Source organism: Anabrus simplex, chromosome 10, assembly GCF_040414725.1.
Source record: "Anabrus simplex isolate iqAnaSimp1 chromosome 10, ASM4041472v1, whole genome shotgun sequence".
Taxonomy (NCBI): Eukaryota; Metazoa; Arthropoda; class Insecta; order Orthoptera; family Tettigoniidae; genus Anabrus; species Anabrus simplex.
Window position 1 is genome coordinate 18,417,682 of NC_090274.1, and position 26,764 is coordinate 18,444,445.

General features: G+C 41.0%; 1 protein-coding gene across 1 annotated transcript in view; it reads left to right on the top strand.

The window, feature by feature from the left end:
* The window catches only part of Hey (Hairy/E(spl)-related with YRPW motif), a 35,584-nt gene extending 13,392 nt beyond the window's left edge, over positions 1-22,192 (top strand). The window contains exon 3 of the mRNA XM_067154808.2: positions 21,358-22,192. Within this exon, the coding sequence (XP_067010909.1) occupies positions 21,358-22,025 (668 nt within the window). The 3' untranslated portion in view covers positions 22,026-22,192. The remainder of the gene's footprint in view (positions 1-21,357) is intronic.
* Positions 22,193-26,764: the final 4,572 nt, after the last annotated feature.

The following is a 26,764-nucleotide window of genomic DNA, read 5'->3' on the forward strand; positions in this document are numbered from 1 at the left end:
AGAGATCTACTCCATGGTTCTGTAGATTTGAGATATTATTCGTAAACTTCCAGAGAATGTAGAATTAAAATAGAGGTAGCGATCCTGCCTCTAACCTAGCAGTTCCGGATTGAATTCCCAACCAGGTCAGAGATTTCCAGCTGGCTTGAAGTTATTCAATTACGTGAAAACATTTGAGGCGCCATCTTGCCACGACTAGCATCGTCGCGCCGACCACTTCGCTTGCTAGAGCTCTACCGCTGGGGCTTCCAGAGATTCAGTATTGTGTTTAGACTCTGACCATTCAAATATGTAGTACCATGATCAAAGAGAATCATTCTAACTGAAACAGGAACCAGCCGTGCAGATCTGGCATTCCTCTTTCTACCCCTCAGTTTCTGGCGGACAAACTTGGTAAATCAGTAAGCAAAACGCTATAACACAAAACAAAAGAAAGAAATTGAAAGTCTACCCCTCCAGAGTGGTGAAGCACCTGTTCCTGTTCCAACAGACTTGACCACATGGCACTGTGAAGGCACTTCCGGTGTGACCTACTTCCGTTTGACACCGACACCTGTTCTTCCGCCCGCACCCTCCGACTGCATACCCACATACCCAGTTCGCAATAACGTGCTTTATGCCTTCCTCAGAGTCAGGGAAATGGTAATTGACAACATCCTACTGTAGCCAAAAAAGGAAAAACAAAACACATGGCCCGAAGGCCTGCAGATTACAAGGTGTCGTGTGGTCAGCACGACGTATCCTTTCGGCCGTTATTCTCGGCTTTCTAGAGCGGGACCGCTAAATCTCCGTCAGTTAGCTCCTCAACTATAATCACGTAGACTGAGTAGACCTCGAACCAACCCTGAGATCCAGGTAAAAAATCCCTGATCTGGCCAGGATTCGAACTCGAGACATCCCAGTGATAAGCAGGTGAGTTACCCTTATACCGTGGGGTCCTATTTAAATAATAATAATAATAATAATAATAATAATAATAATAATAATAATAATAATAATAATAATAATAATCGTGCGTGTAGAGGCGCGCGGCTGTGAGCTTGCATCCGGGAGATAGTAGGTTCGAATCCCACTATCGACAGCCCTGAAGATGGTTTTCCGTGGTTTCCCATTTTCACACCAGGCAAATGCTGGGGCTGTACCTTAATTAAGGCCACGGCCGCTTTCTTCCAACTTCTAGGCCTTTCCTATCCCATCGTCGCCATAAGACCTATCTGTGTCGGTGCGACGTAAAGCCCCTAGCAATAATAATAATAATAATAATAATAATAATAATAATAATAATAATAATAATAATAATAGATGCCCCCCCCCCGAAGCCCGGGTTCCATTCCCGGCTCTGCTACGAAATTCGAAAAGTGGTACGAGGGCTGGAACAGGGTCCACTCAACCTCGAGGTCAACTGAGTAGAGGTAGGTTCGTTTCCCATCTCAGCCATCCTCGAAGTGGTTTTCCGAGGTTTCCCACTTCTCCTCCAGGCAAATGACGGGATGGTACAAAACTTAAGGCCAAAGCCGTTTCCTTCCCTCTTCCTTGTGTATCACACCAGATATTCCCATCCCCCCCCCCCTCACAAAGCACCTGTTCAGCGTAGCATGAGGCCGGGGGGGGGCGGCGGCGGCGGCGGCGGCGGCGGCGGCGGCGGCGGCGAGGGACTGGTCCTCGTTCCCAGTTGTATCCCCGACCCAAAAGTCTCATGCCCTTGAGGCGGTAGAGGTGGAATCCCTCGCTGACTCCGAGGGAAAAACCAACCCTGGAGGGTAAATGGATTAAGAAGGAAATAATAATAATAATAATAATAATAATAATAATAATAATAATAATAATAATAATATGAAACCGCGAAAAAATTATGGTTACAGTTACAGTTATCTTTCGAAAAGAGACTTTGAAGCCAGAGATCCCGGGTAGAGAAAGAGAACCAAATCAGGAGAGTCGACAAGTTTAATTATCTTGGTGAGATTGTGATCCAGAATATCAATGAAAAGGTAGCAAGTATTCATGAACGAACAAGAAAGATGGACCTGGTGTTGAAACTCTATCACCAGACTTCCTTGTCTTAGCTCGTCAAATGCAGGCATTTCAGTACGATGGTCAATATTTAGAAAGAGACTTTCAGAAGTTGGAAAGAAGTTGTTAACAAAGATTTTGCGAATCAAGGAAATAACAGAATTTTAAGGTCAAATTCCGCCTGAGACCAATGAGCTGTACGTAAATTTGAGAAGGTTCCAGCTAGAGTGAAGTAGAGGAGACTGACTTTTTATGGAAGAATTAACTCTAAAACGAATAGCAAAGAAGATCCTTACATTCTAGGGGAAGAAGAAAACCCGTGGGTGAAATAAATAAATTACGAGTTATAAAAATGTGGTATCGAGACACAAATCAAGAAGATGTTGAGGAAGAAAATTGCTACACGTGAGGAGAAATAAAAAAAGAACAAGAAGGAACGAGAATGAAGTATTTGTGCAAGAGAAAATAAAAGTGGCATGAGTTGTGTGGAGCTCAGTCAGGTCAGGATGGTAACAGTAGGAATCTCGGCCAATCAATATGGGATGTTTGTAAATTAAAAATGGTCCTTATTCCTCCCGTCCCGCCGTGCAGGAGCATCGTGCCTGCCTTTTACGGTTCGATTCCCGAATAGGTCAGGGATTTTAACCTGGATCTGATGGCTGGTTCAGGTCTGCTCAGCCTACGTGATTGCAATTGAGGAGCTATCTGACAGTGAGTTAGTGGGCGCCATCTAGAGAGCCAAGAATAACGGCCGAGATAATATGCAGGGCTTCGGGGCTGTTGATTTGATTTATCCTTATTCCACTTAAAAAATAAGTTTTCTTGCCTATTTCTTTAAATAGCCTGTTATGTTTTCCAGTGTTTAGTCTGCGAGCTTTTGTGAATGACCGTTTGCAATGAGCACTGTTACTTATTCTGTTACCTTAAAATAATTTAAAACCTGCTTCCCCCAACCGTCACCTCCCTCTTCTCGTCCTACCCTCCGTGACAGAATCCATTATTGTCAGATATTAGCCTCCCATGACCCAGCGAGCGAAGCCGGTTTTTACATACAGATTCATCCAACATCATCACTCCTTTTAAGTGTTCATTGTTTATCGCGATTGCCTTCCTGGCATTGTTCCCACATTTCCATACCAGCAACTTCCATGTCTGTTATGAACAGATATTACGAGAATACCAAGCTTTCACTTCCTAAAGACAGAGTGATCACTTCGAAATCAATTCCTTTTCTCAAAATTCCATGATGGCAACTGCCAACTGGTTGTTTTAGCATTGCTACATTTTCTATTCATTTCGCTGGCGCTGTCATCCTGGAAGAAAAGTAATTGTATACTTTCTCCCTCTGTACAAGAGTTCATTCCGTCCGCGGACGGAATATGGCCGACCTCCTAGACGGGGTGCAGCCTCAAACTATCCGGGAATGAAATAGACAGAAAACAGTATCAAGATATCCGCAATAAATCTTCACTCTTTCCTAAACCGTGTACCCTCCACGGTTGGTTTTTTCGTCAGGCTCAGCGAGAGATCCCAGGGCAGTGAGACTTTGGGCCGTGGTGATACAACTGGGAAGGAGAACAAGTGCCTCACCCAGGCTACCTCACCTGCTATGCTGAACAGGGGCCTTGTTGGGGGATGGAAAGATTGGAACTGATAGACAAGGAAGAGGGAGGGAAGCGACCGTGGCCTTAAGTTAGGTACCATCCCGGCATTTACCTGCAGGAGAAGTGGGAAACCACGGAAAACTACTTCGTGGATGGCTGAGGTGGGAATTGAACCAACCTCTACTCAGTTGACCTCCCGAGGCTGGGTCGACCCCGTTCAAGCCCTTCGCACTACTTTTCAGATTTCGTGAAAGAGTCAGGAATCGAACCCGGGCCTCCGGGGGTGGCAGCTACTCATCCTAACCACTACACCTCAGAAGTGGACTCGAACATTTTTATCCTTATTATTAATTTGATATTGAGGCTAAAATCTAGCGTTTTGTGAAACTTTCGTACAAACAGGCTATCTTATGTTTCTTTTTTATCATTGTATTATACTCGATACAGTCACAAACTTTTGGGATGTGTTATAAAAATGTATTTCATTTCACAATCTCGTATTATTTACGATATGTATTTAAACGAATGTTTGATAATCAATTTAAAATGCCTTAATAATTAGCCAGGTACTCATAATTTTTAAATCTATCATTTAGGGATTTTTTTCGTGGGGATACATAGAACTTTTAGCCATGTGTGAGGGGTAGATAGATAGATAGATAGATAAAAGCCTTTATTTTCTGTGGCGAAGTTAGGGCTCTTGGCCCTTTCTTACACTTAACCACACACATATTATTATTATTATTCCATACAATGACATTAACTTAAAGTACTAAGAACTACAAATAACACTAATTTTTAAGACAAAAATATGAATATATACATGCAAAGAAGAATGAAAGAAAAAGTAACTGCCTACATAATACAGGTTTGAAGGGAAAAATATCAATACACAACAAAAGAAATAAGAATGTAAAAATACTAATAAGCTTAATAAAAATACTAAGTGAAAATTTAACTAATTGTATCCTTGCAAGACTAGATCTAAGTTAAATACTGTACTTACTACTAGCTATTTTTAGACTACTTCTACTTCGTAAATACAATGTGGATGTTTTTAATTTAATTTAAATTATTATATTAAACCAATATTTATTTTATTGTGCAATAATCTCATATCATTTTCACACACAATCACTCGTTCCACTCATACAGGTACTGTACCTTGCTGGAAGCACTTAACGAGGAACTGCTGGTAGGAGGTTTTAAATATACTTTTTGATGCAGCAGCCTTGATGTCTTTGGGAAGAGCATTCCACCATCCCGAAGCGGTGATAGTAAATGATCGATGGTATGTGGTTGTTCGGTGGACAGGTATTTCTAGGAGGGACACTGAGCGAGTATCATGGAGATGTAAAGAACCAAGGTGACGAAAATTGCTGGAGAGATAAGCAGGGATGTCTTCCGAAAGTACCTGGTACATAAGAGTATTTGCATGTAGTTTACGCCTGTCGTCTAGTCGTAACCAAGATAATTGTTTATAGTAGGGAGAAACTCGAGCGTCATACCGTAAATCCATAGCATATCTAAGACAAGCATTTTGAGTGCGTTGTAGTTTCAAGCTTAATTCTTTTGTTATATCCGTAAGAATTACATCACAGTAGTCAAAAATGGGAAATAATAATGACCGAACAAGTTGAATTTTTAGTGATCGAGGGAATACATTTCTGAAACGTTTTAAGGGGTGCAAGCCACAATAAACCTTTTTGCAGATATTCTTAACTTGCGCTGACCAGTTTAGAGTTTCCGTTATAATAACACCAAGGTTAGAAACTGATTCACAATAAGGTATAACAGTACTATTTAAAGTTACGGGAGGAATGCAATTTTGTTTTAAAATGTGAAGATTCTTTGATGTACCGATGATAATGGCTTGCGTTTTATGGGGATTTAATTTAAGGTTGTTTTTAATTGCATAGCTATCTATTTGCTCAAGGTCAGCGTTTACATTACATATTGCTTGTTGTATATTATTAGTTCTAGTGTGGTAATAAATTTGCAGATCATCAGCATAAAGATGGTACTTGCAGTGCTTAATTGATCTGGTGATATCATTTATATATAAAGTGAATAGGAGAGGGCCTAGGACTGACCCTTGTGGAACACCAATATTTTTTGTTCGCCACGTTGATTTATTATTATTTGCAACCACACACTGCCGGCGGTTTGTGAGGTAAGAATAGAAAAATTCCAGCACTTTCTGGCTAAAGTTTAAGGACTATAATTTGGAAAGAAGCAACCTAGGATCGACAGAATCAAATGCGCTACTGAAATCTAAAAGAGTAAGTATTGTCACTTGTTTGTTGTCCATTGCATATCTAATGTCATCTGTCACTTTCAGCAGAGCTGTCATGGTACTATGTTTTTTCTTAAAGCCTGATTGGTAAGAGTCGAGTAAAGCATATTTATGTAAGTACGTAAGGATTTGCTCATGTACCAGGCGTTCCAGCACTTTGGACAGGGGTGGTAGGATAGAAACTGGTCGGTAATCTGAAGGAATACTGGGTCCATCCTTTTTTGGGATTGGGATGACGAGGGCATCCTTCCACGCCGTAGGGAAAATTCCTTGGGTTAAACAGTAGTTAATAATGTGTGTTACGATCGGCAGGATGGCACCAGGGGTACAATCTCATAATAGGTTTAGAACCTCTCTCCTAGACGGTAAGGCCGGTGCCAGTAGTGTGATATTCGGAGGGGTTTGGCGGCCATAGCCTATGCTAGGAACTGTCCCGGCATTCGCCTTAGTGGAGGAAAATGGAAAACCACGGAAAACCATTCTCTTGACAGCCAACGGTGGAGACCAGTCCCTCTCCGTCTCGCGAATACAGAGGTGTAGAGCCACAATCCAACCTTGGCCACAGTTAGTGGCGAAGCACACCTCAAGGAGTGTGAGCTCTGTATCTCATTGGTGGAGGCTGCTACGTATGTATCGGCAGCCACCGGCGGCAACATTTAATGTGCAATCTAGTACGGGCACTCGGCAACCTGTGGGAAACTGGCTTGGCCGGACACCACTTTGCGCAACATAATTACAGTCTGTAGGAGAATTAATGAGTGGATAATATGGACCAAGTTTCTTTCTATTTTCTCACATCTCGCTAGGTAATCCATTTGTATTCTGGGACTGACCTGCTCTAACAATCTGAAACTAAGTTTTGTGTGTGTCTGTATGGTTGAACCTTCCCACTGCTATTTTTATCATGCGGCCACACTTCGTTCGTGTAACCGAAGAACTGTATCGCCTGGTCAGCTGTTTAGTGCAACTGTTCGCGCATGGTCAAAATGGTGGCACTGTTAAGGCTCTCTACCGGTCCTGCGGTTAGGGGCGCACAGCTGTGTGCCTGCATCCGGGAGATAGTGGGTTCGAACCCCACTGTCCGCAGCCCTGAAGATGGTCTTCTGTGGTTTCCCATTTTCACACCAGGAAAATGCTGGGACTGTACCTTACTTAAGGCCATGGCCGCTTCCTTCCCACTCCTAGACCTCTTCGCCTAAGATCTATCCGTGTCGGTGCGACGTAAAGCAACGTGTAATAATAATAATAATAATAATAATAATAATAATAATAATAATAATAATAATAATAATGGAGAAAAGAAACTAAAGGTATAAACATTGGCAGACTTCTTAAATACAAAATTCACCTTGATTGCTTAGCTTTCGCAGATGACCTTGCGATCCTTTCGATCAACAGACAAGAAGCAATCCACTCCATAGAAAAATTGGATGAAATAGCCGCAAAAACCGGGCTTCAAATTTCATTTAAAAAGACGCAGTTTATGGAAGGAACTAAATCAAGATTCGACAATCAAGCATTAATCACCAAATGTGGAATAATTTCCCAAGTAGACAAATTCAAGTATCTAGGTGAAATTATTCAGCCAGCAGGGTTAAATCAGGAAGCTAACAAAGAAAGAACTGCTAAACTGCAAAGGGCTTACAAAATCACATGGAACAGATACAACAAAAGATGTATATCAAAAAATGCAAAATTACGACACTACAATACAGCCATCAAACCAGAGGCACTATATGCATCTCAAACACTGATCATTGGCGGCAAGTCACAAATGAAAAGCATTGAGAAACAAGAAAGGAAAATTCTCAGAAAAATCCTAGGACCAAAGTTCGAAAATGGAATTTGGATGAAAAAGAAACCACACGAAATTTTTCAATTCACAGAAAAAAATCACAGATACCATCAGAAAGAGACGACTAAAATTCTGCGGACACCTACACAGAATGGTTAACAACAGGCTGACAAAGAAAATTCTAAATCTAGCTCTAACTCTGAAAATCCGCAACAATTGGTTAGCAGAAATTCATGAAGATCTACAAGAAATGGGTACTGAGGACGAAACCATTCAAGATAGAATAAAATTTAGAAGCTTAGTAAACAAACATAAATTTGCAGAGAAACCAACAAGAAAAAATACAGGCTGGACAGAAACACGCAGAAAGGAACACAGTGAAAAAAATGAAGAGATATTAGGAAGAAAAGAAGAAGAAACATTGTGCAAAATAAGTTCAAACGCGCTCCATAATTGGGCACAACGAATCAAAGAAAAATACTAATAATAATAATAATAACCGCCTCTATGGTGTAGTGGTTAGTGTGATTGGCTGCCACGTCGGGAGGCCTGGATTCGATTCCCGTCTATGCCACGAAATTTGAAAAGTGGCACGAGAACTCAGCCTCGGGAGGTCGGTTGAGTAGAAGGGGCTTTGATTCCCTTCTCAGCCATCCTCGAAGTGGCTTTCCGTGGTTTCCCACTTCTTTTCCGGACAAAATGGTTCCTAGATTAAGGCCACGGCCTTCCAATCTTCCCATCCCCCACAAGGCCCCTGTTCAGCATAGCAGGTAAAGTAGCCTGCGCGAGGTACTGGTCCTCCTCTCCAGTTGTATTCGCCGACCCAAAGTCTCACGCTCCAGGACACTGCCCTTGAGCCGGTAGAGGTGGAATCCCTCTCTGAGTCCGAGAGAAAAACCAACCCAGGAATGTAAACGGATTAAGAAATAATAATAATAAGAAGAAGAAGAAGAAGAAGAAGAATATATGTCATCCCTTGTCCTGTTTCTCTACGGCGTTTGGTATGAAGTGAGATGAAGCTTCCTGGCGAGTTTTTTACGACCGGATGCCCTTCCCGACGTCAACCTCATCAGAGGAGTTAATGAGATGAAATGCAGGACGTAACATGTGTTAGTAGGTGCCCGGTACTGTCGGATAGCACGAAGGGGTCTGCTCAAGGCTTAACGTCCCCATCCGACGGACGAATCACCATCAACAGCGCCATATGTCCTCACTCCATATGAGCACTGCGGAAAGGTTTGAAACTGAATCCATATATTTGGCACAGAATTTAGTGATTAGAAATTATATACCACCTCCTCCCCTACCCTACCGGCCAATGTTCTGATGGTAAAAATGTTTTCGACCAACGGGACTCGAACCGGCTAACCACGGTGTCAGAGCATATAGAACTGACGGGCATGGCCTCAGCTACCATGTGCAGGCAAATGTAGTACCTAAATATCAAAGTCAACGTTCTCTTTTTCTCTACCAGTTGACAATAAGATGTGTCTGTCGCACAATCTATGAGCCAGTTTTAATTAATTTTGTCGGGTAAACGCCAAATATCGGTGCCGAGTTCTAGAGATCTGCCTCTTACCAGGAGGCTCTGGGTTCTATTCTCAGTGAAGTCAGCGATTTTTATCTGGATATGGCTCCAGATCCACTGAGCCTATGTAAGAAAAATTAAGGAGAGAGCTGCTGGTGAGATAGTGGCCCCGATCTAGAAATAACGGCTGAGAGGCTTCGTCGGGCCGACTATACGTCAACTCGCTATCTGCAGGTCTTCCAGGTGAGCAGCGGTCGCTTGGTAGGCCAAGTGCTGTAGCGTGATAGAGCTTTTTGTATGTAACAACGCTGACAACAGGCTGATTAGTGAAAAATGCTCGTTATTGTTTACTTTGAGCAAGCGGTGGTCAGGCTAGCGGTCAGAGCACCCTCGTAAAAGGGAAGGGACTGTACCCTCCAGTCGTGCCTGCAGGCCGTGCGCCGTGACCTCAGGGTTAGCGATTTAATGAAACACTAGAACGGCTCAGTAATTTGATGGTGCTGCTATCATGGTAGCCAGGTAGAACGGAGAGCTCCTCGTTAGACGAAACTGGATCCTGATGAAGCCAGCCAGCCACTGACTGCTGAGGGCAGAGTAAGAAAATGTAAGGTCTCTTTTCTGTTCCCCTATCTCACACATTCCTCTAACATTGTTCTGTATCCAAGGAATTATCAATCTAGATATTTTAAAAAATTATGAAAAATAAAGTCAGTCAGTCCGGCCATTCCATCTGGTCGATTTCCAAAAATTTATGAAAAATAAAGTCAGTCAGTTCGGCCATTCTATCTGGTCGATTTCCTTCATTCTTTTTTTAACTGAAAGGTATTCGTGCACAGATTTGTCAATCAGGTACTAAAAATCACTTACCTTCTGCCTTCCTCAAATCTGATTTTTTCAATTTTCTTTTTGTCTCTCTGAAGCAATCATATGTTTGGTTCTAATTGAGGTACGGAGTTCATTTTGGACTACGAACACTCGGCGGTTCAAGCACTTTTCATTTAAGCTCTTATCTATTCAAATTGGTTGATTGTGACGAAAGTTATGAGTGCACATTCAATTTGACGTCTCATTTCTTCACATTTTTTCTTATTAAAAGCAATCATACATTTCGTTCTAATTGAGGTATGCAGTTTGTTTTGGTCTAAAAACACTCAGTGGATCAAGCGCTTTATTTTGAGGTAATAACTACTTAAATTGGTAGATTCTGAGAAAAGTTATGAGTACATTTGTCTCCATTACGAAGATCTTTGAAGGTGTAGTGTTGTTCCAAGGAACGTTTAATTCAGTTGCTTTGTGTGATGTATTTTCTAGTGTTTTGTTGACGTAATATTACATACTGTTACCACAGCAGATCATGCGATTTATTTCATTAACTCGAAACTTTGTAAATACATCCGTGAGGATAGTAACGAACAACATTATACTTTGAACATTGCGGGCGGAGCCAGCGGGAAACTGCTAGTAAGAGAGCCGCGCTGCCCATAAACAGAGTAGCCCACTGTTGCGGCCATGTTGTTGGACGTACGAATTCAAAAGTACTCGTATTAATATGCATTAACCCCTGTTGCAAGCAGCAGTCATATTATTAGACGTACAGCATCAAACATGCGTAGCGAACATTTAATAGCATAATAATGTGTACAGTGCTCGATATATGATTCCAATCGATCTTTTCAATTATTGAACTTTCAATACTTGCCTGAAATATTCAACACGGTTACAAAAAAGAGGCCCGCAGTATCCACCAGGCGAGCGTAAAGACGAACTAAACACACGGCCACCCTTGCATGCCACATGTTTTTGGTTTGGCTTCAGTGACAGTAAATATCAAGAGACACGAAATCTTATTCTTCTTCTTTCTTTTTTTAGAATTTGCTTTACGTCTTATGGCGACGGGGGGATAGGAAAGGCTTAGGAGTGGAGAGGAAGAGGACGTGGTCTTAATTAAGGTACAAATTAAGGTGAAAATGGGAAGCCACGGAAAACCATTTTGAGGGCTGCCGACGATGGGGTTCGAACCCACTATCTCACGGATGCAAGCTCACAGCTGCGCACCCCTAACCGCACGACAAACTCGCCCGGTAACCCTTATTCTTCCAGAAACTCCAACAATCACTTTGTTCTCTAGAAGAACACCGAGCAATTTTATTGTTTGACGAAGATATCGTGCTGATTGTCACCTCTGAAAAAGTATGAGGTTATAGCGATTTACCACGTGAAAGGTTGTAGGGAATGCCGCTCCTGTAGACAGGCGCCATTTAGGAATTTGTAAAACAGTGATTTCAACATCCAGTTTTAACAGGTTCGGGGTGAATTCGGTAATACCTTTCCCTGTGTTGGGTTGTTGTGCTATGTCGAGCTCTCATGTCGAAGGTTGGTTGCATCCTCAACAACTCCAAAATGTGCTGTCACTAAAGAGACGTGCTAGCTAAATAAGATGCGTCCTTTTGACAGTGAGGACAACCTCGATTGACACTCTAATTCTTTTTAAGAACGTTACTGATGCTCATTAACATAGTTGGCAAGACTGCAGAGATTTGTACTCTCATCAATTTTTCTCGCCATTATTGATGGTTTCAGGAGTTATTTCTCGTCGTTCTATTCCCCATAATATTCACAGATAGTCATTTCATACATTATGTCTTCTCCAACGACAGTGTGAACCCTTCATAAATGTGCTGAGAAACTAAAAAACCACCAGGGCTTTCATGAAGGGCCAAAGGTGTAGACGGGAAAAGCGTGGACGGAGGAAAGGAACTAACACCGGCAACAAATGAAGGAACACTGGGGCCAGTGAAGACAGCTGAAATAACCTGGTTTTTAGTAGGCCGATACGAACAAATAATAATAATAATAATAATGATAATAATAATAATGCGGGGCTGAATGGCTCAGACGGTCCAGGCGCTGGTCTTCTGACTCCAGCTTGGCAGGTTCGCTTCTGGCTCAGTCCGGCGGTATTTGAAGGTGCTCAAATACTTCCGCCTCGTGACGGTAGATTTATTGGCACGTAAAAGAATTTCTTCGGGACTAAATTCCGGCACCTTTGCGTCTCCGAAAACCGTAAAAGTAGTTAATGGAATGAAGCCCTAACTGTGATGAATTCTAAAGCTGAGAACTATATACACACCCAGTCCCCAAGGCCTCGGAATTAACCAATTAATTTTCATAATCGCCGTGTCGGCTGGTAATCGAACCGAGGACTGCTAACCACTAAGCAATGGAGCCGGGCGGCAGAGAGATAAGAGTGTCAACATATTTACTGTTTGCTCAGTCATAAAATAGTGCCTGACTGCAGGACAGTTGTAAACGCTCTCTTCTCGATTCGATCAGCCATTGAGTCTCGGCGGATGAAAAAAGGAAGTCGAGCCAGGACAGTGGTCGACCTAACCGCAGCTCCGCCATGCGGATCAGCACGCGCCGACCCGTGGGAACACGCTCTCTTCAACTAGTTCTTTCCTCCTTTTTTTTTCTTAATAAGGATCCACTTAATCTGACTCCAGCCAGAGCCGAGTCAGGTGATGAATTTAGGGAGCGGTTTTTCTTTCCAATTGTAATACTGTTTCAGCGTTCTTTTGGCACGCACGACAATTCTGTTTCGAAGGTTTCTACACGTGATGTTAATTCAACTCTAATTACAGTACTGTAGTGCAGATAAGAAGATTGCAATTAACAGAGCATCCCATTGAAAAACGTATTATTTCCACCGGAATAAACCACTAGGGGACAGGGGACCTAGACAATATTTTGAATGGGCTGCGGTTAGGCCTAATAGTATATGGTATCTGGGATAAAAAGTCAAGTTTCACCAAGTTGATGGGATGATAAACTGGAGTGATTGGCTCAGACGGTTGAGGCGCTGCCCTTCTAACCCTAATTTGGCAGTTTCGCTCAGTCCGGTGGTAATTAAAGGTGCTCAAATACGTTAGACTCATGTCGCCACCCCCGAAGGCCCGGGTTCAATTCTCGGCACTGCAACGAAAATTTGAAAAGTGGTAGGAGGGCTGGAACGGAGTCCACTCAGCCCCGGAAGGTCAACTGAGTATAGGTGGGTTCGATTCCCACCTCAGTCATCCTCGAAGTGGTTTTCCGTGGGCCATTTTCTGCTCCAGGCAAATGTGGGGATGATACCTAACTTAAGGCCACAGCCGCTTCCTTTCCTCTTCCTTCTCTATGCCTTCCGATCTTCCCATCCCCCACAAGGCCCCTGTTCAGCACAGCAGGTGAGGCCGCCTAGGCAAGGTACTTGTCCTCCTCTGCAGTTGTATCCCAGATCCAAAGTCTTACGCTCCAGGGCACTACCCTTGAGGCGGTAGAGGTGAGATCCCTCGCTGAGTCCGAAGGAAGAAACAACCCTGGAGGGTAAACGGAGTAAGAAAGAAATAAATAAATAAAGATAAATAATAAGTAGAATATTTATCCGCCTCTGTGATGTAGTGGTTGGTGTGATTAGCTGGCACCGCAGGAGGCTGGGTTCGATTCCCGACTCTGCCACGAAAATTTGAAAAGTGGCACGAGGTCTGGAACGGGCTCTACTCAGTCCCGGGAGGTCAACTGAGTAGAGAAGGGTTCGACTCCCATCTCAACCATCCTCGAAGTGGTTTTCCGTGGTTTCCCCACTTCTCCTCCAGGCAAATGCCGGGATGGTACCTCACTTAAGGCCAAGGTCGCTTCCTTTCCTCTTCCCTGCCCATCTCTTCCAATCTTCCTATTCCCCCATAAGGCCCCTGTTCAGCCAAGCAGGTGAGGCCGCCTGGGACAGGTACTGGTCCTCCTTCACAGTTGATCTACCGACCCAAAGTTTCATGCTTCAGGATACTGTCCTTGAGGTGGTAGAGGTAGGATCCCTTGCTTTTCGGTTTTCGGCCCTAGAGGATAAATAGATTAAGAAATAAATAATAATAATCCTAAACTACGGAAACACATTATCTGATTAAATTGACATAGTATTCCTCTGATGTATCGAAATTGCGTGGTAAATGTAGATTGCAGAAGCGAGGTCCGGGTTGCGCACACACTGCCAATACAGATCGCTGGCTGATGAACGCGGGAGCAAGGGAGTTTGCTGCAGGCAAAGAACTCGTTTTGCTGCTCGAGTCTTTGAGAGGTCTAGCAGAGATCAAGCTGGCTAGCCGTGGGAACCGTAGAGCCTCTGGGGACCCAGGGTGTATGTGCTCCGGGCGTACAGCTGTCTGCTGGACAGCGACTGGCATTCCAATTTTTAAATGGCCACTGGCCCTCCAGGCACATAAACACATCATATAGATGTATCGATTGTCTTGACAGGGTCGTTGAATGACCAATGTTGGTATTTTCAAGCAGAAGGATGTGTTAAACAAGTCACCGTGACCAGTGGCGCGCCTGACGCTACGTGTAGTCATGGGATAACCGAATACTTCAAATATTCGAATAACCTCCATCCTATTATTTAAATAGTCGAATAAAATAATCGGTCCGCCTCTGTGGTGTAGTGGTTAGTGTGATTAACTGCCACCCCCGGAGGTCCGGGTTCGATTCCCGGCTCTGCCACGAAATTTGAAAAGTGGTACGAGGGCTGAAACGGGGTCCACTCAGCCTAGGGAGGTCAAATGAGTAGAGGTGGGTTCGATTCCCACCTCAGCCATCGTGGAAGTGGTTTTCCGTGGTTTCCCACTTCTCCTCCAGGCAAATGCCGGGATGGTACCTAACTTACGGCCACGGTCGCTTCCTTGTCTATCACTTCCAGTCCTTCCATACCCCGTCAGCAGGTGAAGCCGCCTGGGCGACATACTGGTCATCCTCCCCAGTTGTATCCGCCGACCCAATGTCTCACGCTCCAGGACACTGCCCTTGAGGCGGTAGAGGTGGGATCCCTCTCTGAGTCCGAGGGAAAAACCGACCCTGGAGGGTAAACAGATAAAGAAGAAGAAGAAAACGAATGAGTTTCGAATATCATTCAGTTGTATTGCATAGAATATTCGGATGCGTCATGAATCAATTTTTACCGGGCGAGTTGGCCGTGTGGTTAGGAACGCGGAGCTCTGAGCTCGCATCCGGAAGATAGTGAGTTCGAACTCCACTGTCGACAGCCCTGAAGATGGTTTTCCGTGGTTTCCCATTTTCACACCAGGCAAATGCTTGGGCTGTACCTTAATCAAGGCCACGGCCGCTTCCTTCCCATTCCTAAGCCTCTCCTGCTCCGTGTGTTCAGAAGAAAATCTCGACTGTTGTGGACATTTCCAAGAAGTGGTGAACAAAGTTTATTTAGTCCCCAAATTGACAAAGTGTTGTGAAGATTCTCAAATCTCCGTATTCCTCCTCACGTAAAGTTGTGATCATATCCTTACCACACGCTGTAAATGCTTCAAAATCCTCAAACATAATAAAATAATCGGTACGCCTCTGTGGTGTAGTGGTTAGTGTGATTAACTGCCACCCCCGGAGGCCCGGGTTCGATTCCCGGCTCTGCCACGAAATTTGAAAATGACTTTAAAAAGTAAAAAGTAGTCTAATAAATGACCACATAAAGAGGTGCAATTTTAGAAAATGATCTAAAAATACAATAATAAACTAGCATTTCTACAATGTAGGAACTATGATCAGGATTTCTGTGCAAGTTAGCAATGTCTGTTGGAAACCAACTAAAAGATGGCATGTCACCTAAATCGTAGTCCTGAAGATGAGTAAAGCAGCAAGTACGTTGATTTCGCGGTGAACACAAAGCCGTTCTTTATTAGCTCCATCTGGCAATGTAGGACAGTTACATACGAAAATGACCGTGTTCCATTCACTAACAGCTGCTAGAAGACACACAAGTCATGCTGAAGTATACAAGTAGCACGTCTAACGTCACGTTAAACCTAGTTTACGAATAATAATATTAAGAAGAAGAAGAAGAAGAAGAAGAAGAAGAATAGGGGCTGCCTGGCCGAGGCGATAAGGACGTGCTCGGTTCGGCCGGGAGGACGTGGGTTTTCCACTTCCGTAGGTACACATGGCCCTGAGGATCACTCAGCCTACACCAAAAATGAGTACCAGGTTAATTCCTGAGGGCAAAGGTGGCCGGGCGTAGAGATAACCACTCTACCGTCAAGTACCGAGGTTACGGATTGTGGAGGCCTTTACCTTCCACCCCTCCAACGGCCTTCATGGCCTGTACGGAGATGACTTTGCTTTGCTTAATAATAATAATAATAATAATAATAATAATAATAATAATAATAATAATAATAATATGATTACTATTAATTATCTTAAAAATCCACAGTCTCTGTGGTGTAGTGGTTAGTGTGATTAGCTGCCACCCTCGGAGGCCCGGGTTCGCTTCCCGGCTCTGCCACGAAATTTGAAAAGTGGTATGAGGGCTGGAACGGGGTCCACTCAGCCTCGGGAGGTCAACTGAGTAGAGGTGGGTTCGATTCCCACCTCAGCCATCCTGGAAGTGGTTTTCCGTGGTTTCCCACTTCTCCTCCAGGCGAATGCCGGGATGGTACCTAACTTAAGCCCACGGCCGCTTCCTTCCCTCTTCCTTGCCTATCCCTTCCAATCTTCCCATCCCTCCACAAGGCCCCTGTTCAGCATAGCAGGTGAGGCCGCCTGGGCGTGGTACTGGTCATTCTCCCCAGTTGTATCCCCCGACCAAGAGTCTGAAGCTCCAGGACACTGCCCTTGAGGCGGTAGAGGTGGGATCCCTCGCTAAGTCCGAGGGAAAAACCGAACCTGGAGGGTAAACAGATGATGATGGTGATGATGATGATGATGATTTATAAAATTATTATTTTTCAAGCAGTGGAATAAGGAGGCTATGAAAAAGGCTATTAGACAACAATAATAATAGTATGGCCTCATCTACCGTGTGCAGACATTTCTATTTGACGCCATCTGACTGTCTGCTCCTGAGTTTCGACGTTCTGTTTTACTCTACGCCTACTAGATGGCAGATCGAGTAAAACAAAACTCTCTTGGGCGTCTATGGCTGATATTTAATTAATTTTATCAGGTAAACACCAAATGTGTCACCAGAGAACTTTTACTTGCCGATATCGTACAACATGAAGCGTTGAATGGACTTTTCCCGCCCTTCAAAAATCCGACTACCTCTGCCGGGTTTGAACTCACTATCTTGGGATCCGGAGGCCGACACTCTACCACTGATCCACAGTGATCTAGGCAGTTAGGGTCAAGATGATATATATATAAATAATTGGATGTTGGTATACTGTATTTGACGTTAATAGACTCAAAAACTACTGGACCGATTTTGCTGAAATTTTCACAATTTGTTCTTATTTCATCTGAAAGGGATTATGAAGTGGTTTGAACGAAATCGGTAAAGTAGTTGTATTATTATGAGTAATTTTATGTAATTTTATTAAATTGCAAAGCCGCACCAAGATTGGATCGACTTGATGGAAAGATTGTCGCTAGGCGACAGCAGCTTACGCTATACCATGATAGTCCGCTAAATGAAATGGCGTATGGTTTTTAGTGCCAGGAGTGCCCGAGGACATGTTCGGCTCGCCAGGTGCAGGTCTTGTGATTTGACTCCCGTAGGCGACCTGCACGTCGTGATGAGGATAATATTTGCTGTATATAGGAGGATGAAAACACGCCGCATTGACTTACGAAGTACCTTCCTTGATAGGAGGTGCATTCTTATGCCTATTATTTTGAAATAGCAATCCAACATGCCGTGATCGAGATGTACTTTCATGTCATAGTACCAACATTGATAGGTCTGCCCATTTTGAAGAATGTAACTGTGTATTAGACGTGTAAAATATTCAAGAAACGTTTAAAAATATAGAATATCAACAATGGAATGACAAGAGTTATCACCCCCTTCCTAACGAAGAGGAACTGGGGGTTCCCAACGAGCAAAGGCGAGTCTATGTAATCTATAGGTGAGTATGTAGGTATGTATTGCATCTCCTATACCACTCGAGCGATTTCAACAAAACTTGGTACACTTATGACTTAGTATCAGGAAAAACAACTCATGGGGGAAAGACACCACAAGCACCCTTAAAGGGGGGCCTTGGGGGACGAGTTAAAAAAATAATAGAAAATAGTGTTGAATTCACAGTTTTCGTGATCGCTGAGATAAATAGTGACACTCCGGATTTTAAAGTCCAATTTCAGTCCCCTTCGGGGCGGGAGCGAGGAGTGAGTAATAATAATAATAAGAAGAAGAAGAATAGAAAATAGAGCCGAATTCATCATTTTCAGGGTGGCTGAGATGAATAGTGATACTCCGGAATTTTTTTTCAGATATGTCGTTTAAATTGAAATTAGGGTTGAAGTATTGGTCAAGGTGAATAAAACGATTTTCAGTAGTGTTTAGAAGGGGGCGTTTGTTAATGATTTTAAGTATTTTATGTCTTTTTCAATATTGGTGAAATTATGTTTGGAGTCTCGTATGTGTTGTCCTATAACAGAGAATCTGTTGTATTTAATGGCGTTGATATGTACGGAGTATCTGATATTAAAGTTGCGTCCAGTTTGACTGATGTACGAGGAGCTGCAGTTGTTACATTTGAATCTGTATACCCCAGATTTAGAAAAAGCACTAGATTTATTTTGTGATTTAGAGTTGTGTAATATATCAAAAGGCCCCCTGCTCGCCAACCCACGCTTCCAAGTTAAGAGCCCTGGGGGTTTCATGTTCCTGTATAGGCTTCACAGAAATTGTGAAAGTATGTGATGGAGAGTTAAAAAAAGGTTAACTGTTATATTAGTGTGAGATGTAGCTCGTGGGGGAAGATTTTATATAGCAATGTAAGGTAGTATTTAGAATTTATGGGACATGCATGTGGACTCTTGGGTGGATGAAAGCCTCGATACGGCCTGTATATCACGAAGGAAGTTCTCTGGATAACTGGAAATGATATTACGGTTTAGTTTTTGGAAGCTTGACATGTCGGATTTGTTTCTAAGGAAACGTATAATCTCATTATTGTCACAAAAACGTTAGTGGCAGCTTCTCATACATGCGACACATAGTAATCACTGATCATTGAGCGTGCTGCACCATCTCCAGGACTGAGGTAGAAACATTACTACAGTATTTGATATCCTTAAAGGGAAAAGTGTCCAGAACGGAATGCGAGGGCAGAAGTTTCACAGCCCAGTTCAACAATCTTCCGGAAGGAAACAATATAATATACGAGAGAAACTGAGTTCTATTTTCTTACGACCTTATTCCTTAGTGTAATATACCTATAATTTTAAGTTCTGGTAGGATATAATGGAATTGGGAGAAGCCTTCATTCTGCTCCATAATCGCAACACATTCGGTGCGCAGTCAACAATAAGACACGACAGAAACATACTATTATTGAACAGGTCGCTTACTGTGCAGTCCGCATTCAGTTCATATAAGAAGGATAAGAAAAGTTGTCGCTATTCCCCGTACACCCAGCACGCGTCCGTAAGGATTCCGGGGGCGATCAAGCGTGCTGACTCTCTGGATGGTTGCCACGGGTGATGGCGGGGAGGGGCCATCACTACGGGGAAGCCTGCTGCGATCGCAGTTGGTACTACCCCACTGTACTTGTTAATATCGTCGGGGTGACAGTCGAACTCGACACGAGGTACTGCTCCTCAGAACAGGGGTTTTCTCTGTTTGGGGATTCAGTCCCGAGTGTCGGAAACGACTGAAACTTCGGAGATATTAACAAATACGCGGGATGAGGTGCGCGTCCGAAAGGATTCCGGGGGCGACAAAGCGCATCGACTTACTGGATGGTCGCCACGGGTGATGGCGGGGAGGAGCCATCACCTCTACGAAAGCTTCCTGCGTTAGGTCAAGGAGGCATGGTGGAGAAGTTCTACCCACTATCTGACAAGAAAGAAGAAACGTGCGGTGAATCGACAAAATGACGCATGTTCAGTTGATGTGAAGAGTTTCAATTGTAAAATGTTGGTATCAATGGATGGTAATAAAATCTATGTATGGATAATTTTTTATATCCGTATGATCTTCGCTAAATAAAATTTATCATCACTGTTCTTAAATGCAGTATTTTTTAGTATTCAAGCAAATAAAGAAGGCTAAATGTATTTACACTGATGGGTTATTGAAAAGCTCACAACCATAGTGTTAACGAGAGATTTAAGATAAGATAATACACACCTCCCATAATTTCGAAAATCATAGAGCCAGGAGATGGTATTGATTATTTTAATCTTAATTTTCGATACATGCAGTTTACAAAAATGATTATACTATAATTGAAAACGTGCACTAAAAGCACAAATAAAGAATAACCTGTCCGGAAATATGATGAATAAAAATTTAATACAAGTATTTGTGAGTGATTTAGAAGCTGAACAGAAAAAAAGAATTGCCTGAAAAGTGTGTTAGAAATATTATTGTAAGAAATGGAACTTCTCGGACATGCTATCGAGGAAACATGGCACCCGGCCCAAAGAGGTCAGCACAGTAGTTATCCTCAGTCCCTCCATATGGCCTACTCCTGAAATGAATATTAATATTGACTCTCGAAAGAAAAGCAAAGAAAACGTGCAGACTAATAGAACTATTACGATAAAATTATTATATGCTATATCTATAATATACGTACCTAACTGCTCTACACTTCAACGGAGTTATATTTTCTAGTAGGTTATAAACGCAGAAGTAAGACTTTTAACATCCCACGAGCAACACTGAAAGACTATGTTAAAAAGAATACCAAAAACCTTTTTCATAAATGGCCTTCAAGAAATTCATTATAGGGAAAGTGTTTTGGGGGAAAATATATTAAAATTAATTGCAACTCTCATAAATTTGGTGGGGGACGAAATTGCGAACACATTTTTGGTAGTTTCGTTTTTACGTTATAAGAGTGTCATTGTAACTTGTCTGTAGGTGGAGAATATGTTCAGTAATATACATACCAATTTCTAGCCTTGTCCATAATATTTCTGAATTTCTACAAGTCCAAATCTGCTAAGGGGACGAAATATGTGCCCCTAACCTTATCATTTAAACTCTCGCAGATGCCTTCGACTTCAATTGGGAACCAACCCCCTACTTTTGGATCACGAGATGAAGGACTATCTGGCAGAGGCACTGAGTTCGGTGCCAGAGCGTATCGTACAGGATATAAATTAATATAATGGTGTGTTTTGTGTGTCTCAGGTATGGATGCCCTAGCCTACGATCCCCACAAGTTCGCCATGGACTACCACAACATCGGTTTCCGCGAGTGTGCTGCGGAGGTGGCGCGCTATCTGGTGACTGTGGAGGGTATGGACATCCAGGACCCGCTGAGACTCCGGCTGATGTCGCACCTGCAGTGTTTCGCGGCCCAGCGAGAGTTGGCCGCTAAGCAGGCCGCGACGGCCCCTTGGGGGTACGGCAGTGGAGGTACCTCCTCCCCTGGTGGCCAGATGATTCCTCCTCCGCCACCCCCGGTACCGACCGCGCCGCAACACCCTCATCACCATCACCACCACGACAACACGTTGAACCCACACCCCTTGCCGACAATGCCTCCGTTCGACATCGCGTCCTCCCAACCCTGCTCGCAGCCTTCTGCCACCAGCACGGCGTCCACCACGGCGTCGTCAAGGTTACAGTCACCTCACACGACGTTAACACAACTGACACCTGCGACAAGCGGGTCAACTAGTTCGTTAGGGGCAGCGCCTGGAGCCAGTGCTGGGGGTTACTCGCCCCACCAGTACCACATGAACCTGAACTCGTTCCCAGGCGCAGGCCACCACCATCTTAACCAGAATTACAACTCTGGGAGCTCGTCGCAGATGAAGCCGTATCGTCCATGGGGCGCCGAGGTGGCTTACTAGAAAGAGAACACAAAGACTCATTTGGGGGAAGCGAACAGAAATACCGCTTACAATTCCATTCATATTCTGGAAATAAAGGCACAAAGGAAACACATAATGAAACAAAGAGTCTTTGTGAATAGGTGTTAATCTCCAGCTTCTGTCTACCTTTAGCAAGTTGGAGAAAACATCAACACAAAGCTTTATTCATTACATACTTTGTTGAATGCAAATTTTGATGTGTTTGTGCTAACGTTTAGCGCATATACGGACTTCCTTCGTACTACGAAACTTGCGTTCAATCTACAAATTTTGAAAGCAAACTAATTTTGGTTGAATATTTCTGTTCGGTCCCCTCATAGTAGCCTGTCAATGCTAGTCCAAACTTAATTTATTTATTTTTATAATAGAGATATGCTTAACAGTATAGTGAAAGAGAGATTTAAATAGGAACTGGTACAAAGTTTGTGTATTTTAAGACAACACCCACAGCTGACGATGGGCGTCTTCAGTAACCGAAGGAGATTCCGAAACAAAGGTAAAGTTAGTGATCTAGAAGCAGAAATTCACAAACGTTCTTTTGACAAACCGTGTGAATTTATTTGAAGAATATTCTGTTTGTTTTATTTTGGTATCAATATTTGCGCGTTATGAATTAGTTCCTTTTAATCATTCCCTTACAGAACTGAAGCTTTTACTTTCATAAGACTCTTAACTGCCAAATGCTAATTTTGCGAATAACAAAGAAAAACATTTAAAGATCAAGTCTAGACACTTATTTTCGCATCATGTTCCTAATGTTAGGAAACATCCATATGAAAATCATCCATATGATATTCCTTTAACAAATAAAGTCATTTGTTTATTCGATTTTTGAACATAGTAATGAGATTAAGGGGCTATGTGCCAACTTAAAATACACAACAAAATGACAACTTTGAAAATCAGGGCAAAGAACATGAAAAGGGATTTTTAAATACAATAAAATGCATAAAAATCTTTTTTCCATACTCCCGAATTTTTTCCTGTGAGCCACCTCTTTCTTCTTCTTCAAAGCATTCTTCATCGCAGGGTATTTTGCGATTTTACATGGGACACGCCACACACGAAGTCATCTATAACATGTGAATATAGGAATGAGCGTTGGCACAAGCTTTCGCTGGTCCACAGACCCTTCCAAAAATTACTGCAAAGTGTATATAGGCCCATTTTAAAATATTAGCTGTAAAATCTGGATTTTGGTACTTAGACTCTTATAAAACTAAAAACTTCAATATTCAGTTTTGAAAATTTGTTCATCAGATTTTGATCCCATGTTATGACACTGATGAAAGAGGGACATAAGTGATTCTTCCTCACAAATTTTCGGAATCACTTCGACATTATTTGTTTCTGTGTTTACTTAACTCAGTTTTTTAATAATTCCTGTTTCTAGACCTCTTGTTCTTGCACATGTAATGAGCTAGAATAAACCAGTGTCGAACACGAATCTCGTCCAGGTTAACTGTTACTGTATAATCTTCTGAAATGCAGACTTCATCTAATTTGCCAGTAAACGACCGTAGCACACGAATGCTGCTCCTTTGCAGGTAAACAACGAATGCCACAAAAAGCGATATACCTTTAACATATCCATGAACAAGCTTTCCGCAGAGTAAATGTTTATGCTGAATATTGCATGTAAATGAGAAGATCGAACTATGAACAAAGGTTTGAAATTGAAATTAAATGTATATTTTCTTTGGGTGATTAATGTTTCGTTTTACGTTCCCTGCTCTTGTTGTGAACTGAAAGGATTTAAAAACCAGCAATGCGTTCATATTGTAAGCCTAACAAACCTAACAAATCTTTCTCAACTGCAAACAAACGTAACTTTAATTAAAATTACCCAAATATTAAACACTCTAAGAAATGTATTACCATAAGTAATTAATTAATTTGATCAGAATTATTCAGATACCGAGTTTGTAGAACCTTTCAAAGCTTACAAGTTATGATCACATTGATAATCTCTTAAAGAGTCTATTATTAATGTGATCAAATTATGCAATATATTTTCAAAATACTCTGGATATCTACTTAAGTGTTTGCAAAACATTGTGGTAATTTGCATGTGAAATATTTCGCTTCTGATATCAATTACACTTAATGAATTAAAAATAACTTATGTTTGTGATGCAAATTTTAAAATAAAAGTATGGTCAGAAGTTTAAACATTTTTAAGATAGGACCAAATATTTACTGTCGCCCTTTATTAATCAAACTGTTTATCAAAAGATGATATTCAAATATTTCACTTGCATACAGTATTAGGGAAAGTGTTATTTTTCAGTATTATCAAGTGCCTAACTCACGGTGTGCCCTTACAAAAAAATGACAAAATATTAAATATTTTCTTACGTAAAAAATGTAGAGAACTAAGAAATAAATCCCATATTATGATGTAGATTTTCAATGTCTGAATGTGCTGTAAAATTATTTTTGCTCACAAATAATTCTGTTAATATTTGCCAAATGATCTAGTTTTGTAAAAATTACACAAGAAATGTCCTAACTTTGTTTCTTAAACTAATAACAGCAGCAAGTTTGTTTAAGATGTCTAAACCTTTTTGATACAAATTTGTGATAATGTTTGTGTGTAGCTTCAGTCAAATAGCAATTCATTCATCAGTCTGTAAAGACCTACAAACGAATCTATTTTTACGGAAAATACTTTGTTCTCTTACCTTAACATAGATGACCTTGAATTTGACATATGGGAAGTCCAAAGGCCACTAAGCTATGCTACGCAACCGAACGAAGAAAGGTCGCTCCAATGAAGTTACATGGAATGGCATACACATACTCCTACGCTAACCAAAGCCATGCCAAGCTAGGCGATTTTTATTGCTGTAGTTGGCTTTGGCCATGCGCGGCTTTTAGCATAGTGTGTGGCTATTATATTGCTAAATTGTTTATGTGTTTGTTAAATATCAAGGAAGGCAGACGAAAGGAACAAAGAAAGATTGAAGATATACAAAATTACACTTGTCTGTCAAATTATTAAAGATAACCATAAAAGACAACTGTTGGAAAGAAATAGATGAAACTCTGGACATTTATTTTTCGTATCATTTATTGCCTTTACACACATTTTTACCATACATTCTATAATTACGGTACTTCGTATTCATTATTCTTCTTAACATCATCCTTAGTAATAAGAGGATGAAACTATTCTGGATTTAGATGGAAATAAATTTTAATTCATCATCACTTCCATGCATTGCTTGAATCAAATGATGGAATTCACCATGATTTTCTCTCCTTGCCAACGGCCGTAGCCGTGTTGAAACACCGGATCTCGTGAGATCTCCGAAGTTTAGCAACATTGGGCGTGGTCAGGAGTTGGATGGGTTGCCACGCGCTGTTGGTGGGAGGGGGGGGTAAGGAAATGGAGGAGCCGAAAGGAACTGGCCACCCTACCACACGTAAACTCCGGCTCACGAACAGCTCTGCGGAGGTTTGGACCTGCCTTCGGGCAGAATAACCCTTACCTTACCTTACCTTACCTCATTCTCCTTCGAATTTTACGTATACATAATCTTCTTTTCTTTCTGTTTCTTTCTCTTTCTTCATCTTCCACGACAGAAGTCAATAAAAAAGCCTCTTCCTAAATTAATTCGCCACCTTTGAACGACTGCCTAGCGCAGTTCAGTTTATATTTTTATTCGTGACATAGCACAACATAGCTTGGCATTACTTAGCACAGCGTAGCTTATTTTAGCTTTCTGTACGCGGTGGCCTGCAGAGTCTGTGCGATTATTATTATTATTATTATTATTATTATTATTATTATTATTATTATTATTATTATTATTATTATTATTTATTATTATTATTATTATTATTATTATTTATTATTATTATTATTATCATTATTATTATTATTATTATTATTATTATTATTTATTATTATTATTATTATTATTATTATTATTATTATTATTATTATTATCATCATCATTATTATTATTATTATTATTATTATTATTATTATTATTATTATTATTTATTATTATTATTATTATTATTATTATTATTATTATTATTTATTATTATTATTATTATTATTATTATTATTATTAATTATTATTATTATTTATTATTATTATTATCATTATTATTATTATTATTATTATTATTATTATTATTATCATTATTATTATTATTATTATTATTATTATTATTATTTATTATTATTATTATTATTATTATTATCATTATTATTATTATTATTATCATTATTATTATTATTATTATTATTATTATTATTATTATTATTATTATTATTATTATTATTATTTATTATTATTATTATTATTATTATTATTATTATTATTATTATTATTATTATTTATTATTATTATTATTATTATTATTATTATTATTATTATTATTATTATTATTATTATTATTATTATTATTATTATTGTCCACGCGTGTTAAAAACGAAGTCAGAGTTTTTGGCGGACGTTCATTCTTACTGTATGCTATTCTCTAATTTTGACAAATAATTATTTTCTTTTTAAATGTCCTAAACATTGTTAAATTTTCTGTTGACATTTCTATAGCTAAATGTAGTGAGACTGAAGCTACACACATTCTTATTTATGAAGATATTGTCTCTGACTGTGTTGTTATACCCTCGTGAATTTCATAACTGACGCACCATCAAGTGCCTGTATGAACTAACTCTGCTGTGACACATGAATTATAAA